The 19392-nt window shown below is 32.6% G+C and overlaps 1 protein-coding gene across 6 annotated transcripts in view; it reads left to right on the top strand.

The window, feature by feature from the left end:
* LOC110996475 (protein bric-a-brac 1) overlaps positions 1-19031 on the top strand; it is a 28210-nt gene extending 9179 nt beyond the window's left edge. For 3 of the 6 annotated variants that reach the window (XM_022264149.2, XM_022264147.2, XM_022264148.2), the window contains exons 2-7: positions 3081-3241; positions 3909-4100; positions 4237-4813; positions 5702-5892; positions 6420-6512; positions 13147-19031. In XM_022264149.2, coding sequence (XP_022119841.2) covers positions 3101-3241; positions 3909-4100; positions 4237-4813; positions 5702-5892; positions 6420-6512; positions 13147-14304 — 2352 coding nt within the window. In that variant the 5' untranslated portion in view covers positions 3081-3100 and the 3' untranslated portion in view covers positions 14305-19031. Of the gene's footprint in view, positions 1-843; positions 1036-3049; positions 3242-3908; positions 4101-4236; positions 4814-5701; positions 5893-6419; positions 6513-7566; positions 7997-8065; positions 13022-13146 lie in introns of those variants that run through there. The other 3 variants (XM_045632319.1, XM_045632314.1, XM_045632307.1) reach the window with 3 other exon arrangements.
* Positions 19032-19392: the final 361 nt, after the last annotated feature.

Below are 19392 nucleotides of genomic sequence, written 5' to 3'. Positions count from 1 at the left end.
GAGTTCACCAATTATTTAGTCTGCTATTAAAATCCAATTTATTTATTTTATATATTCGATTTACATAAATTTCAATATTTAAACATACCGGGAATACCGAAAATATTTACGCAGAAGTACCGTAAAAAAAAGTAATAATCGTTGCTTTTAAAAGAAACTTAAAAGTGCAAAATCTTATCTCGAATCCGGTTCATGCTGATAATACATTACGACTTTAATCACAATATTATTTCCCGTTACTATTTTTATTATATGCAGCTTCATAAATATTAATAGATATATAAGAAGGTACATAAAGACATCATGTATAAATCAATCTACGTACGTAAATAACTAACTTCAGACATCCTTGATAGGAAGGTCTTATTTTTTGCACAACTTGATAAAACTACAAAATTTACATTTTGCACTGAAAAATAAAATGTTATTATCACATTTAAAAACTATTACTTCGATAGCAACTCTATAGTAACGTCTTAACATACATATTATGATATGTATATTTTAAATAACATATAGTGAAAAAAATACTTCAACGTAATTAGGCGATTATAAATTATGTATGATCTAATAGACACGATCAATTCTTAGTGTAGTAATAAAATGATTTAATTTTTTTTGATCCACAATTTAAAAAAAAATTCGTTCGTTTCTTACTGTGCTCAATTAGTTAGAGTATATTCAAAATAACGGTCGAACATCTAGCTAAATATGAGACAAAAGACATAGCCATACAAAATAGGCATATGCTTATATGTTCAAAAAATAAAAATAGAATGTTCCGCGTTCGCGGCCTTTCAGAAACGAGCATAATAGATGAGGAGCGGGGGGAAGCAGACGCCCGATGACATCACATTGGGTTGCAGTGCGGTGCGACAGCCAACTCTTGCGCAATCGCGTGCCCTTGATCTTGACTGCGTCGCGGCCGCACGCGTTTTCGCACACATTTAAATAGTACTCGTCGCGACTATATTTATATCGTTTGCGAAAATGGCATATTATTTTCAAAGTGCCTCAATCAATATATAAGAAAAGGTAGTTAAACTTAATAGTTTATTTCAAAAATAGATTGTAGTCTGGCCATGGATAGATAATCATTTTCTGAATATCAATGAGACTGCTTAATATAAAATAAATATTCATTTGAATTTCAAAGAAAATGTAGACTTGTATGGTTTATGCGTGAACGCTATTTGATATTGGTTATGAATTTTAATCAATTTTTTTTATAAACTGAAACAGCAGAAAACATTGTAGATTTTCATTTTCTTTGGTTCACATTACCCGTTTTTTTATATTAATTAAGAATTACTCAGGATTGTTCACGTACAAGTGGAGTGTAATATTTTTTAAATATATAATGTTTTAAATATATTTTTTAAATAACTCTTTAAAGACGAACCTTGCCCGTCTAGATTTAAATTTAAACTAAGAGGCGTAAGTGTGGAAGCGGTTTATTTACCTGACTAATGGCAACGTATGATTATTATCAATCCAAGTCGTTACTCAGGCAGGAAATAGGCCCGAGCTGATAACAATTGAATTCAGTGTACGGTGCAATGTATGGCAAAACTATTTAAAAATTTAACTTACGTATAAATATTTGCCTATAATTGAATATATAATTAAATTTTGCTATATGATAATAATTATATTTTAAATAAATATATAACCTTGACAAATATTGTGACCTCGGAATTTATAGAAAAAGTTAAATTATTGCAAGTGTATTGTATTCGGCCCCAAGCACAATAATCTCTTTGGTTTACGTGAGTACAAATCAATAAAATATCTTTAACGATATAGACGCGAGTTCATAACATTATTTATATACGATATTTCAAGTTATTTTCATCAAACGATAGAGAAGCTATTATGAAAATTATTAACACCATTCGACCTACAATATTAGGTTTGAAAAGGCTCAATCAGTTTAATAAAATTTCAGTATCTTTGCTATGTTTAAATTAACATATTTTTTTAAATATACATAAGTAATAACTTATTTGATTATACTATAATTTGTTGTATTATGTTACAAAGTAATAAAAAATGTTATCAACCGAGAGATTATTTAGTCACGATGCCCTTTTTGATTACTAAGTTTTACCTGCAGTTACGCGTGTATCTTAAGAAATGTCTTGGTTACAAAATAAATGTTTTTTTTAATTACCTTTACTTATGCTACAAAGAACCTTGTAATAGATGTAACAGATGTGAAAGTGTTCATGAAAAACCAAGCAGTAATACTGTGGGTAAAACTGTATACGATTTCTGTATGAATCTTTTTATTTCGAGATTTCTGGATGGTCAGCCTTCTGTACCTGACATAATCGATTTGTCTACTAAGACATGTTTTTGTACCTTTACCATAAGAGGAAATCTTAATTGTACAATTAGGAAGAGGTATCCATTTGTGAAAATCCCCGATTTAAACACGACCTTAGTGTTGTTAGTCGGTTGCACAAGTATCTTTAAGTTTTAATAATTTTTTGAAGATTTCGGCCAATGTACTTGTATCCAAGTTATGTAAATATATTTGAAAAAGATTATAATAATAATAAAAAGTCTTTATTCATTTTAAGTACATTTTCTTTTCAAAGTGTAAGATTTGGAAACCCTGTAAAGTAAAAATACCTGTGTTAGGGTTCCCAGCTCTTCCACAAACTTAATTACTTAAAATAATGACATTATTTAACCTATATTTTTTGAACGGTTTCCTTTTTATTTTTCCTTCTTTTTGCTTTTAATTTTTTGTTTTTTTGTGAGGGAATTTAAAATAAACTAAAAGAGATATTCGGATAAATATCAAACCGTTTCAGTTAATTTTGCCTTACTTTTACTTGTAAGGGAAGATGACGTTAAAACAATTAAAATGTATGTACATTAATTACTAAGAGCCGTGACTGATAGGTAATACCGATAGGATAACTAACGAAGTTTCTAGTTTTATTTTAACGAAGTATGTAGCATGATCAGACACACGAAGAATTACTATTTCGTTTAGAAAGCTGCTTTTGTAAATTCATAACAATATTTGGCAAAAGTCATGAAAGTTAAGAAAAAAATCTCACTTTCAGCGGTGGGAGCTAGCTCAGACATGGGAAGTGAGCACTATTGCCTGAGGTGGAACAATCATCAGAGCAACCTGCTGGGAGTATTCAGCCAGTTGTTGCAAGACGAAAGCTTAGTGGACGTCACACTCGCGTGCTCAGAGGGTGCCTCCATACGGGCTCATAAGGTTAGTACCATGGTTTGTAGCCTACTCTAATATGGGTCAGTATGCTGGTCCTGGCAGGATGAAGAAACTTTTATGAGGAAGTGATCAAGGTATTTTATAATAAGTTTCTTAGAGATTTATCTAAAAGAGACTCGATGGTCGTGGCCGATGGTCGGATAAACATTTGGTTTCTTGATACACGAACGATTAAATAAATAAATAACTTTGCCAGATAGATTGAAACCAGAAATTAAAGAACCAATTTCATTGTGTGCTTGATAAAACTTGTCGTGGTTTAGGTAGATAGCATTTGCATCGGTGAATTATTAAATCCTAAAATATCACACAATTGGCAGTTACTATGACATGAAGATACACGTAATGCACTGTGTGTCCTTCATGCTGCGTTGCAGAATGCTGACGTAATAAAGAGATCTTTAAAGAGGTATAATAGATACATGTTTATATTAGGAATATACTAAATCCAGTTTCATATGTGAAAAAAATCATGTAATGTTAACAATTTTAAAAACTCTGTTTTAGATTATTTTGATGGAATTAGGTATTTTGTGGATCGTAAATGAAAACATTAAGGATCTTATAAAACTATACAAAAATATATCTCAAGAATAGGACAGGTTTGGAAAAGTTGTAATAGAATAAAGAAAAACATTTTTGACTGTTCCAGGTGGTACTGTCTGCTTGTTCATCGTATTTCCGTTCGCTATTCGTGGACCATCCATCGCGCCATCCTATAGTGATTCTTAAGGACGTGGGTTTGGAGGAACTCCGAACACTCGTCGACTTCATGTATAAGGGCGAGGTCAACGTCCAGTATTGCCAACTCCCTGCTCTCCTCAAAACTGCTGAGAGCCTTCAGGTATTCTTCTACTTTTCTGCTCGTTTATTATTTACACAGGATAATTTTGTTATTTATGATACTGTTACTTGTCTATAGTAAATGCAGTAGAATGTAGATGTTAATGAGTTTGAAGCAAACTATTGTATGATTTCAGGTAAAAGGATTAGCTGAGATGACTACATTAAGTGCCGCAGGTGTGGACGCTAGGAATGTATCGGAACCGATGGAGGAAACTACAGCGCAAAACACTAGCGAATGTACCGAGTCGCAGGACAGATTGCATGAAAGAGAATCTCGCGATAAAGATGAGAGACACGATATAAAAGAACCCCGAGAAAGAGAAAAAGACATACGAGAAAGCAGAGACATACGTGAACCCAGAGATTTGCGGGAATCAAGGGGGGAAAAGGAACGAGAGTCCCGCGAGTTAATGAGAGATAGAGAACCCCGGGAATCAAGAGAGACCCGGGACCATAGAGATATACGAGACGGAAGGGAGTCTCGGGAGTTGCGAGAGTTACGCGATGCCAGAGAGGGACCTGAGACTTCACCTCCTAGAATATCTCCTCTGCTATCTGTGCGTAGATTTAGAACGGAATCATCCGTTGAAACATTGACGCCTACGCATCCCCCGATACTTAAAGATGAACCCCCTGACGAACCTATGAGATCGTTGTCACCAGAAGACGACTCGGTTTCAATACGATCAAACGGAGCAAGTGAAAGTATTGGTAAGACAATTGATCTCTTATCCTGAAGATACTACTACTTCGAAATAGTTAAAAACCTCGGAATATTTAAAATTGCCTACATAGTAGTTTCCATTCACAAAATATGCTATGTGTTGTCTATCCAATCATCATGAATTGACGAGTGTTTGGATGATGGCAAATTTTTTATCTTTATTATTTAATTATGCAGGGAGATAAACACATTTTAGCACAAGACTAAAAAAACAGTAATACGTCAGAATACCATTGAAAAGTGTCAGTGTCAGTTTCACTATCAATGTCGAGCTGTCAACCAAATTCGTAATAATTGAAATTTGAGTCATATCAGTGTTGTATCTTTTTAATAAATAGTAAAAATTTGTATTAATAATAACATAATGGGAAATATAAATATGTTAAATATCATGATAATGGAATTCTTATTCTGGTTAGATTTTGGAAATTCTTTAAAGCCTGATACAGAAAGGCCAAAAAACAATTTTCTTTATAATCTTAGTGTTTTTAAATTAATTAAAGTGAAAAAGAAACGTTAATCTAAACAGTATTACACCTACATGTAAGTATTTAAATTGTCCCATGATACGTAGACGCAGGACCACAAGCATCTAAGTACTAACTTAATATCCAATTTATTTAACATTGTAGTGAGAAATGATACTATATAAGGTAATTAAATTGCTATCTAACATATAATGTATGTTTATACAGTCTTAATATTAAAAAAAACTAAGCTATCCCTGTACCATAAAAATCTATAAAAATATATTGTGTAATTTCTATATTACAAACCTATAAAGTGGCAAAACAATAAAGTGTTCTTATCATATGTACCTGATTTATTTACATTTATTATTTAGTCATTAATTGTAAATTTACTTTACTTTTCAGGTATTAACATGACGATAAACAGTCACAGCAGCCTGGCTTCAAGATATTCACCTGTTGAACAGAGATTGAGTGTCCTTAATACATTGCCACATCCAGGGTTGCCACTCCATTCTCACACATCCTTGCCAAGCCCAAGAAATGAGCCCATTGCTGGACCATCAGGACTGCCACCTGTTCAACAAGTACCATTAGTAAGTAGTTAAATCTTAATTTTGTGAATGTATCAACTTCAAAGCCCTTACCACTCTTCTTAAGACTCAGTTAATGAAAAAATTGGATTATGGTATTTATCTATTTCATAAGTAATTAATTAATAATCAAAGTACTTACTTTTCCCTCCCTCCCTTTGATAGATTTCAATTTTAATGTGTAAAAAATATTTAAATATATTGAGAATTATATTTGTATTGTGTGTGTATTTTTTATTATTCTATTATAATGGCATATGTCAAAACTAAAGGTAAATTTAAATTCATAATTTTTTACTATTATGAACATTATTCTTAAATGTTTTACTATATTAGGTCAAGTTATACATTTTATAAATTAAACAATAGCAAAATATAGTTTTCAATTATATTCTGAAAAACATGAAAAATGAAAACTTTGAGTTATTCATCAAAGATATGTCAGCAGTCCTTTTAATACTTTTGGTTTGGAATCTTTAAGTATTTGTGCCTTGTAGAAATAATATTAATTACATTTAAATAACTTCCAGTCATTGAAAAAAGAAATAGATTGGGACCGAAGTAATGAAGACAAGGGTGGTGGAGAACCTTCAGCTTCAGATTATCGACTGCAGCATGAATCGGTAGGAATTTTGCTATACTTTTCTAATCTTAAACATCATAATGAAAACATATGTCAAACCTTCAAATGTTTCTTGGTTGTTATATTATGATGATTAAGATTAGAGTTTTTATGGTTGTGGTAGTAATTTGTATATACATAGTTGTGTAAAAATATAGGCTATTGGCTTTTTTCTCTCCTATTTATTTTCATATTACTTTATAATTCCATAAAAGCTGCAGCAAATTTTTCTTAAATCTAATTTTAGTTAATGTTGTAGCATCACTGCATGATAGCTGAGCGAAGGTCAAATTCTAAATCTCATGCTTTATTAGTTTTTGACCATATCTAAAGTCTCAAATATAATTTTATTTAATATTAACAAATACTTTATCCTAAGATTTGTTAAATTCCCATTTATGAGGCAAACTAAAATTAAGTTTGTTTATGTCTAAAAAGGTTTTAAACTCTTGGGTAGACAAAGTTTGTGGTGGCCTTATAATTTACACACATATTTGAGTCAGGCTAACAGGAATTTGTTTGTCGAATAATCAGATTTTACTTCAAGCAATTTTGCGCAATATTTAAATTTACGAAAATCATTAAACATATCATTTCTTTGGCTCATTACCGTGAATAAGTAGATATGTGTTAATTATTTTTGTAATAATTGCATGCTTACTGTGCTGCTATTTAAACATGAAATACTATGCCTTGCTGTCAAGAAGTTGACCTTCATTTTGTTGGCCATCATTTTTATATTCATTCGTTTTGTTTTGGATTTATATATTTTGGGCAACTTTTTTATTTAAATTTGGCCATTTATTGCATACCGTTATTGCGAATCCGAGCGTTGTGCGCGCGGGCGTTGCTTACAACAAGGCATTACGCGTCCGGCTACCGGGTTCACTCCTGCACATTTTTGGGCAAAAATGAGCGTCAACTTCTTATTTAGATAGTGAAATAATAAAGAGACTGCATCTCAAATTAGAATGTAGTGTTAGAGATATTGCACATGTTTGGTCCATACAACGAAACAAGAGACAAAGAAGTTGATGTTCTTTTTGTCGTTGCAGGAGTATGAGGGGCCCGGTAGGGGGAGAATTGAGGAGGGAGAGAGGGCTTATCCGTGCATTCATTGCGGCGCGGCCTTCCCACACCAGAGCAAATTGACCCGCCACATACTGACCACGCACACGTTAGACACGTTAAAATATCGTGACGCCATTTTGGGCCGGCCGCTGGGGCTGCCCATGATAGGACAGTTCAGTGAACCGACGTATTTGAGCATGCCAACTGAAGAAACACCCATCGATCTGGATATAGGGCCGGTGGAACCTGGAAACGTGGTCCTGTGCAAGTTTTGTGGCAAAAGTTTTCCCGACGTGTCGTCACTCATAGCACATCTACCCGTACATACAGGAGATCGGCCATTTAAATGTGAATTTTGCGGCAAGGCGTTTAAATTAAGGCATCATATGAAGGACCATTGTCGAGTGCACACAGGTAAGTTTGTTACCTACATTAGTATGTTTACGTAGTTCATTCAGTTTTATAGCCAAGTTCGATTTTCAGGAGAGCGTCCGTTTCGATGCGTTCTGTGCGGCAAAACATTCTCGCGGTCCACAATATTGAAGGCGCATGAAAAGACTCATTATCCAAAGTACGCTAGGAAGTTTCTGTCGCCGAGTCCCGTCGACACGGAAGAGGAGAGTCCACATCAATGAGTATGACACCGTCGAGTGTGCAAATTTAGTTAATATTCGAGGTATAGTGAAAGTTGGATATATCGAGGACAATATATTGTAAGTAAATAAGAATGTGATTTAAACGCCGCAACTGTGATCTGAATGATATAAATAATATTTGATATTACACTTATAGATAAAATTAACACAAATTTTCCGTTCTTCTCGTAAAATATTAAACGATTTCCGTTCGCTTTATAGATATTTTGACTATTAGGTGCTTTCTTTACGCCTTATATAGAAACTGGTAACTGATTTACAGTCCCTTAGATGGCATAGCCAAAGTTAGGTAGTAAAGTAATAATTTAAAGTGAAACTATATCATATTCGCCAATTTCTTTGCTTGTTTTTCATAAAAATTAAGATTATATTTTGAAATTGTTTTGTTATGATAAATTATAAAAAAATAATGCGAAATTGTAAATTATTGTTTGTAAATCATAGGGACTTGCGTTGATACAGTCACTAGTACTAACCTGATTAATTTTTAAACCAAATTAAAGATTGATTGCGAGTGCTTTAATAATCTTAGAGATATGAAAATGCACTCACTATAGTATAGATTAAATAGGGATTTGAAGTTTATAAATTTCTATGTCTTGACGCACGCTCCCCAGAGGTAATTCAAAAGCAATACTAAGACATATAAAATGTAAATATATATAGTTTGATACATATAATCGGATTTTTAGGAAATTTATTACTATTGATAGGTTATGAGAATATGCTTCAGTAGTTTAAATTGGGGAGATTTTTGGATGTGTGATCATGGGAATCAAAGCTTTAAGCACCATTTCAGTTCAACCCGAATGCTACGCCTTTTGCTCCATGACATCTATTTAGACAACATAAATGTCAAGCACATAGTTGATAGCTAATGAAGGAAATAGCGAATATAGAAGTACATTGCAAACTTTTTGATTAGTCTCACTACTTAAAACCACAAATACGCTAATAAGTTAATCCTGTCAAGCCTTTTTTCTTTTCCCCTATATATAAATATCTACATTTATGGGATGGCAACACAAACATATTGGCGTTTTCAGAAAGCGTTTTAAATAGTTACATGGAGGTCAAAAGGCGTAGCTTCCATCAATAAACTTAATTCTATTTTCATACAGGATAAACGTCTTATAATTATTTTTGTAGAATGTTTCAAATGCCGTAGTTAGTAAATGGTTTGTGGTATATAGGATATAATGCAAACTCACTCATACATCTAATCGTACGCATTTGAAACTCTTCACAATAGCTGTGTTCAAGGAAATAAACAGAGTCTAATACAGGGATATTTTACGGATTATATTCGTTTCATAATATATAAATACCAGAATTATTTTTTTGCACAAACCATAGCTGTAAATGTTGTTGATTACTCCTGTAAAATAGTCCTCATTTGATTCGATCAATTCACTTTAATACTCATAAAGCTTTGATTTTATATGTTTAATCTGCTTCATCACGACGAAATCTTGAAGAAATTTTGGATTCAACTGTTTTATGATTGGTTTTCATGCCCTAGAAAATCTTATTTGACGTCTCTTACGTCAGAGTAACATTGGCTGTCACGTGACAAGCGTGTGCCTGTCATCTACATAAACTTGTCATATCAGATCACGTCTATGGTTTGAAATCTGTGTCGATGTTTTTCTCTTTTATTCATCATTTATATATGGACAAATTTAAGACGTTGTCGTGATACAGCACACAATTTGCGAGTGTTTTTTTAGACAACCAAATTATTTTCACGGTACTCTAGTTAATGGACGCATCTGATAAGGAATGTCTATGTATGATCTACAATTTTAGATAAACATATCATTTACATCTGATTATAAAGTAGTGATAAAAAATTATTAGGATACTGAATTTTTAAATTATATCGTTATTTCCTTTCGGATATAAGCATTTAAATCTTTTAGGGTAGATTAGGACATTGAAAGTATTATGATTATTTAAGTGAAGGTCTGTGATATATATTAAAGTAGGAAACATAATATCTGGGAGTTTCATTGTGATCTCAGGAAGTAGTTATTTTCGATATCAGCAAGCTAACACATACAAAGAGCGAGGCATAAACCTAAGAAACTTAGCACAAGATATACGTGAAATAGAACAATTCTTCATTATAAAAAAGTTATGCCTTTATGAACCTCCCATTTAACTTATCGTCGGAACTACTTTGATTCTGTGACTCGGATCTCATATAACAATTAACTGAGAGAAATTATTTAGACAGTAAGTAAAAGAACGTACCTACAGAAACAGTTATACTTTTCGTAAAAATGTACTTAAACCGAAATTTGTAGCGTCTCTTAAGCTTTTAGAAATGCATTTTTTATTAGGTGTGTTATTAACTAGAGTACCGTGCCTATGCCAGACTTTATGGCTATTGTGTAATATCGAAAGTATTCGCGATGATATTTTATTATAATCTGTGCAACGCACTTTTTTGAATTACGAACAAACTATTTTACAGTGGCCATGATGTTTTGGTATATAATCTTTTACGTTCATGGGAAAGATTTGAAAGTTTGGAAGATTGCTAATAGTAGTGTAGGAAATACTTCCAGCACGTGGTAAGGATAATTAAGTATAGTTATATCTGCGCAGTGGTTAAATTGTTTCAGAAATTTTGTTTATGTAGTTGACTAGGGCGTTAGTTGACATTATACATGTTGACCACATAAACATTCCATACATAAGTACTAATACGTGTTAAAATTTACTTTGCATATACTGTGCACGGAAACCTGAAAGATTGTTACATTTTTTTGCGTTCGATTTTCAAAAGTTAAAGTAAATTTTAACACTTCCACCTTTCGTTACGTAGCAATGGATAGGTATCGATAATTTCATGTAATATTTTAGAGTCTAAAATTGTATGAAATAGTGTTTTGTTTTTGGATTGCTATTCAAACTCACAGTTGAATGCTTATTTATTTATAGATATAGAGATTGGTAGATGCGCTAATATCCGGAGTTTTTTCCCTTTCACGAGTTAACTTGGGTTTATTACTGAACTTTGTTAGTTGCTTTATAGTAATTTGCCGTCTAGATTTATTCTACTTATTATCGATATATCTTTATATTCACTATCTGCGTTTTCGTTAGTTAAATCTATGATGTTGTTTTATTAGTATATCCATATATGTTGACTCGTGTAAAGACGGTAAAAGACGATGTCGTAAATAACCATAATTATATATTTATTAATTAAGACACACATAATGTTGCGATTTGAAAAGCTGCACTGTAATTTTTTTTCAGAGTCGAATGTTACCATGCAAAATAATAATATAAACCTTTATTAATGTTCCTCTTCTTATTTTAAGAAAGATTGAATATTTACAATTTACAAATATTAGCGTTATGAGAAATACACTTGCCGTGTTAATATCGAGGTAGATTATAATAGAATGCAGTTTAAAGTACTATTTTGTTTCCTGCCAGAGGCACTATTTATTGAATAATATATTGTTATATAATTCTATGTATTTATTGTGTAAATAGGTTACGCAGTTTGTTGTATGTGAGAAATAGACACATCTAAGTGCAGTTATTCAAATTTTAACATTTATCAAAAGCTACATAAGAAAATTCACACGCAGTTAGCACAAATATTATTATATATTTATTATGATGGAGTTACACAAGTAATAACTTATGCACGGAATAACGTGTTGTTAAATCGAACATCAGATTCGTTTAAGTATATGAATTGTGACCACGGTTTTATATTTAGAGTGCCTCTTGCCTATTTAAGACTTCGATATAAAGGCTGCGAACCACGGAATAGAGTAGGTATAAATCTTAGAAGAAATGTACAAATTTTATGGTGAAAATTGTAAGTTGCGTTATGATATGCAACTTGCATATGTGTCAATTGTCAAAATTATGAAATGGCGTTTGTGTTTGAATTAAACCTCCGTAGATAGCGCATTCCAATCATACAGATTGCTTAACTTGATTATCGATTTATTTTGATGACCAATTAGAGAAATAGATGTTTAATATATTTTTCTAAACTATTGTGGTGAAATATCGTTTAACAAATACTTTAAGTGGCATACCTAAATATAGAACTTATTGCAATTTTTTTCTAAGTTCCTGTAGTTGTATTAATTATTGTATATTGGTACAATTTGTTTATTGATAATTTGTTTATGCTAATTTATTTAGATTTAGTGACTATTAATTATAATTTAGTTTTCGCCATAAATTCTACAGCTATTGTAACAGATTTTGACTTTAGGAACAGTTTTTTCTATACACGCACCAGTTTTGTACCATTTGTCTTATATAGTCGCAGTTTATGTACAGAATGAGTGCTTATCTAAAATGAAGTTGCACGCAACTTATTAAATATTGTTCTTTTTTTAAATCGAATGATCAAAGAGTCATATTCTTTTTATATTTCGGCACAAGAGCAAATAACTGTAAGTCATTTTGATTATTATAACGTACAATAATTATTGTTGTCAGATAGAAAAATCTAAGACATTTTCCCTTTAAACTGTTTCATTTTACGATCATGTTGATGTTTTAGATTAGATAAATCTGTTTTGCCTTAACATTTTTAATTAATAGTTCATATGTTGTGAGAAATATGGTTTTGTTGAAAGTTAACAGTATATCGGAACCGTCAAGGATTGTAACGTTTTGTCAATTCTATAACAGTACATAGACCCGTCACTGTTGATCATTGTAACTTTGAAACAAATATAAGCATATCATAGCTGTAATAATACAATTTTGACAAATAAAAGCTCTACAATCATTATGTGATATTTTTATTTTGATTATCCGCTTCCTTCCTATAATCCTTAAATCGGGTACGTAAGTATTTTTATTTCACCTGAACGCTTTTCAAGTACCCTCAGTTATTGTTCAATTGTCGAATTTCAGATGTGTTTGGACATGTCATGCGGCGCGCCTGGCATCCCTAGTCCGATCCCACCGCGAAGCCCTACCGCCATTCCGCTGTGGTCGCCACTGCTCGCGTTACAGGCTTGCCGAATCAGAAGGTATCTTAGCGATGATTGTATGACTTATCAAAATCGTCATCTCCTACACTCTGAACGCCGGAGGTGCGGCGTTTGCCTCGCATCCTTTCCTTCGACTTGGTTACTTGAAAGACACGCTGCACTACAACATGCTTCGCAAACAGCCTGTGAAGATAAGCCATTCGTTTGTGAACAGTGCGGACAAAGTTACAGGTATAGATCCGCTTATGTCAAGCATCGTGAACAAAATCACCGAGCGAGGCTACCGGCGGATAAGTTATTTACGTGTGATGTCTGCGGCATGCAATTTAGATACCTAAAATCTTTCAAGAAACATCGTCTCAATCACACATTGGAAAGGCTTCACACTAAGAACACTGACCCTCCAGAAGAACCAGTGTCTAGCACCAATGAAGTCTTAATAGGACAATGTGGGGAAATGGATTTATCCCTCAAGAAGAGAAACAGAAATGAATCCACAAAGAGCCCGCCAATTGAAGTTATAGGTGATGCGGAACAAGACAGCACCGTCGATTCCAATGGCGCCACTGATTCAATTGTTACCGTCGATGACTCCACTGACTGTCGAAATTCCAGTGCTGAAAGTGAAATTAGGAGAGATGAGGATGCTGCACCTGAAGAAAGAAAACGGGTTCCCGTCTCATTCGCCAGCATCAGCTCAATGGCAGACAGCTCTGAAAGCGAATCGAGAGGCGACGGTAGCAAAATTGAGACATCCAGTGCACATTCGGGTATTCTTGGATTTCTGCAAAACGATGACAGACAAAGAGATAGGGAGAGAAGATTCGCGTGCCCCTTTTGTGGCAAATGCGTTAGGTCGAAAGAGAATTTGAAATTGCACGTTCGAAAGCACACTGGGGAGCGTCCGTTTGTGTGTCTATTTTGTGGAAGGGCTTTTGGTGGGAAGAGCGATTTGACCCGTCACCTGCGCATACACACGGGTGAGCGGCCCTATCATTGCGAAGCGTGCGGGAAGTGTTTTGCGCGAGCCGACTATCTCTCGAAGCACCTCACCACACACGTCCACAACGCACGTTGATCGATCGCGCCGTCCTTATTCAATCTTTTCATACCTCTATAGTTATCGACCGAGTCAAACAGCAAATAGGAATATTTTTTAAAAAGTTTTTAACCTTCATAAAAATATATCTAAACAGGTCTAATTAGATTTTTACATGACTGTTTTCGTTTCGGACTTCTATTTATAGTTTAATAGATAATTTTCGATATTTATTCTATACATAATAAATGGGATAATATTTATAATTATTGCTAAGGCAAATGAATGATATTTTATATGTTTTGTTAACGTCACACTACATAATTGGAACGCAATAATATGGCTTTTAGTTCGTGTCCGAATTCAATTCATGATTTAAATGTTTCGCAAACCGCTTAGAAGCAATATTAAGGTTCTTGATATAATCGAAAATTCCAGGGATTCATTACAATTTTGTGTAACGTGTGAGATACGTTTATGCCATATAATATTAAATCAAAAATATTGATAGAAAACAAATCTATGGGAATTAGCAAAATGTAGTCGTGACGAATAGGTAAGTAGGAGAATGCAAAAGCTGTGATTTCATATGATTAAGACCAGTCAACAAGTTTTAGAACATCGAAATGTTTTATGTAAGTAAATTAATATTAACGTTTTCATATTAAATATAGATTTAAGAAATCTCTCTGTGCCAAAATATGTACCTCATATAAGTAACAATGAAGTAGGTAAAATAATTATTTATTGCTTAAATACGTTTTTCAACTTGACTGTCCAGTGCAGTTTAGACAATCTGACTATCATTTTTATAATCTTATTTAACTGTGTAGTTACAATTATAACAGAAATGCCTACGTTTAAATAATTATTTTCTTCGTTTGGTAACTAAAAATACTCGCCCGCAAATAAATTATATTTTAAGATTACACTAACTGCCAATATTGTGATATTATTTATACAAATAAATCTTTTGTATGAATCATGCTTTTATCAAAACTGTTATCCGTGAATGTTTCTTTAAAAACAAATGGTATGTCAATTTTAACCAACAGACAGGATTATTGTTTTTCATGTTATATTGTGCCTAATAGCGTAAGAATTTTAATTACTTTTCTACCAGAAATGTTTTAATACAAATCGGAAAAAATGTCGCATTGCTTTGGAATTGTACTAATTTGTTCGATATCTCTGTGTGAGACTCGTTTTCTAAATTCAAAACATTGTTTCCAAATTTGAAAAGTTAGGCCAGGCTTACAGTCCGAAAGTCTAAACCTCATAAATGCTAAACGATTTTTTTTAATACTTGTCTATTTCTTATATTTTTGTTTTCGTATGTCGATCGTTTGTTTTCGTATGTCGTTTGGGTGGGAGACAGACAGTCAATTACTAGACTCATGGCGGTAAATATTTCTGGTTCACTCCGCAATAAAGCATGTGAAAGTTTTTACGTCGATTTTACAAACCAAGCCAACTTAGTATAAAAACTGTCAATTACATTAATAAGAGAAATATTATAGACCTATAGAATGCGGGCTAGTATTTTTTAAATATAATTATCAGTAATAGTTTATAAGAGGCGTTTTGACGTAATCCTCAACAATGGCCTTCATTATATTGTTTAGTAAAATACAAATATAATAATATAACATTTAATGTCAGTAAAATAGTTTAGTTAATCTAGTTCATTTGGATGGTTTGTTTTAATATATGCAATTTCCGAACACAATATTTTTACGAAGTAGAAAACGCCAGAGGGATGTAATGTTAAGTAATTAAGTATCGAATCTATAGCGTAAACGAAAAGCAATACTCTGATTTTATTTTTACTATGGAAATACTCGAAAGTAATATTTGTGGAAACTATGAGAAACAATATATTTCGGGTTAGGATCGATGAAGCTTGATTAAGTCGCAGGAATACCCCTTGAAACGTGTCATCGAAAACATAAAATTGTGTATATGTAGATATTTACCCATTTATAAATGATTAAGTATTCAAAATTGATGTTGACTGTTTTTATAATTATATCAGTGGTAGTTACTTGATGTTGTGGTGTAAATTAGTGTCTTATCTTAGTGGGCAAAGGCGTCTCGTAGGTATGCTATCGGTTGGTACTGTAATAACATCAATGGCATTCCACATAACCGGCTCATCCAATATGAGATTGACAAATTTTAAATGGGAACGCAAAACGCGTCAAATGTATGAAAAATCTTACGCGCGAAGACTTTTAAACAGATAATTTGCGCTATACTAAAATGTCGAAGTGATTTAGAAACGACTGTTCAGCAGAAATTTCTAGCTACCTTCGAGTTGTTTTTGCTCTTTTAGTATTTAATCGGTGTGGTCTCTTCTTTACATAAATTTATTCGTGTATAACAATTATGAACTATCGTGTATTATTTTTATTCGAATTCTAAAGAATATTTGAGCACAGCAAATGTAAATATGTGCTACCAGGTCAAATGTGATAAACTAGATTTTAAGAGATGTGCGGACTATAGGTCTAGGTTTTCACTCAATTGTAACGAAATATTTTATGTCTAAATATTTTGTTACCTGACGAAATGCAAGATTTATATTCCTTTTAATATATTACGTAGACCGCATTGTCTATAGACTCTTATTTTTAGCGATTTGGTGAAGAATATTCATCTGTTTTGCTGCAGTGACTGTGAGGGGCATTACTTATTGAGTGCATATTAAATCAACAATGTAAACGTTATGGCAAAAGTCCTCATCGGATTCTTATGTTATATAAATAATTTAAAATTCAATAATCACGAAATGACAAATGTCAGTTTCTAGATAACCTTAAAAATTTATTAAAACTCCGTAAAACCTTTTGCGCCACCTTTAAAACATTCAAAGGATAACATATGAAAGCTGTTTTCTTTGCGATCCAAAATTAACTAACGATAAAAAAACTTCAATGGGAAAATGAGCTCCGTCCGTTCCAAAATATTGGGCCGCAATTCTTATTTGACGGGAAGGATTTTTGACACATGACACTACCTACTAAAAAGAAACCTTTTGTCTTATGCTTTTGTTATTTTATATCATAACGTGGTCCTACAATGCTCTCTTTAATTGACCCGATAACATCCATTATTTACAATAATCCTAACCCAATGACGGGAAGATTGACATAATATTGGCAGAGAATATTGAGATTTGGAACCGCAAGATAAGAAGAAGGAGTTGCTAACATTCGCGATTCAAATTTCTCCGTCATGACGGATGTTAGTCGATTTGAGAAACATACAAGTACATAAAATCATCAAAGGTGATTTGGTATTTTGTAATATTGTTGTTATAATTGTGATATTACTATAAGTTGAGACCGTGTAGCGAAATAATGTCAAGTTTGTATTCATACGTCTTGTTCGTGGCGCTTTAGTGCGAAAGTAACATCAATTTGCTGACGTATAGAACTCATTCTTGTCATATAGAATCTCTACCATGTTTGACAAATTATCAAGCATAGAGTTCCGAGATGCAAGCTTAAATTTTGCAAAGATTTTGCACTGATATTACGATGACATCCTACAATTTGTCCAACTGGTAGAGATGCCGAATTCTCTGCACATAGACAACAACGATTGATTCTAGACTGATTTTCGGGTAGAGGTAACGTAGGCCAGAACGTTCACAGGCAGTAAATATTGTTAATTTAAAGCCAAACGCAACTTCAATAGTGTAACATTAAGAGAGTTTATTTAATTTTAAACTTATATCTACAGAACGTTTTATATACCAATCTTAAATTATTTTTCAGATGTATTGATTTTTATACATGTCCATATTTTACAAGGTGAATAGTGGTAAGTGTAGTTACATAGATGGGTCTATTAACCGCGTGGTGCTACATGTGTAATGATATGTGATAGATATTGTTCAGAGACATTTTATTTATCAAGCTTCCATAGATAATGTAACACAATGTATGACAGCAATAATTTTGTTTAGATAAGATCAGTTATTTTACAATCAACTTCGTTATGTTTAATTTTGTAATGACCAAACAAATTCATCGGTTGCATAGTCTGGCATTGATTGAACTGATTTTGTAATTATTGATGTCGGTATAAATATTTTGGATTTATCGATCATTAGATATTTGTTTACCTACGAATAAGTTGAACTTTATAATTGTAGAAAAGCAGGCATTATTGGTAATGTGAATCTAATGATTGATAAAAGCCGTGTATATAATAATAATTGAGACATCGCTAGTTAGATAATATTTATTTGGGTTCGGATAGGAAGGCTCACTGTAATTTATTATTTGTTGACTTGTTTTATGGCCTTATAAAAATGTAAGTTAGCCGCGTTAACCAAGATCAATCAATATTGTACAATTTCTTAAATAAATCATATTTTTCATGTAAAGATAGTGATAATGACCTCTTTAGTCCTCCAAGGAACAGAAAGAGTTTGTTGACAAGGTTCGTTTTAAACACACTTTTCTATGCGAAAGTTCACCCATCGTATTCCATTAGCTATTAGTTATTATGGTGTTCTGTGTATTAAGTGGATAAGTATTGCCCGATCCCATTAATTGATTTTTCAAGTGACTGGTAGTTGACATGCTTTAGAATTGTTTATGCCAGTATATAGTATAAGTATAAGTCCCACTACATGGCACTGGAAAGGTGTAAGTCTGACACCGAGATGTGTTTTACCTTTGTTCGTATAGACCTATATACCTTTAGGGGGAACCTCTTCCTAGTTCCATGTGATTTATTTTCCACTATAGTGTTCTGGTGACGTAATTAGTTTTCATAATCTTTGTCAAATTGAGTGTTTGCGCTTAACGAATACATAATGGATGAACTTTCACTATTTTAACCAACTGGTATAATAGTACATTGTTATATTATATGATATATTTTTTTTACTGGTGTATTTCAGATAATTATTACTGTTAACCAAATAAGCCCGTTTTATAGTTTTAACATGAAGTTATTAACTTTTTATATAGGTATTTAAAGATTTTTATGTTAGTGATACCATCTTTACAATGAAACAGTCCATTAATCTCTTGTCCATTGTCCAAACTTAGAATAGTTTCAATTTTTGTATGTGTATGGAAAACCCTCTAAATTAATATTGCTATTGTG

Source organism: Pieris rapae, chromosome 2, assembly GCF_905147795.1.
Source record: "Pieris rapae chromosome 2, ilPieRapa1.1, whole genome shotgun sequence".
NCBI lineage: Eukaryota > Metazoa > Arthropoda > Insecta > Lepidoptera > Pieridae > Pieris > Pieris rapae.
The sequence above is the reverse complement of the archived record's forward strand: the minus strand, read 5'-3'. Positions and strand labels throughout refer to the sequence as shown.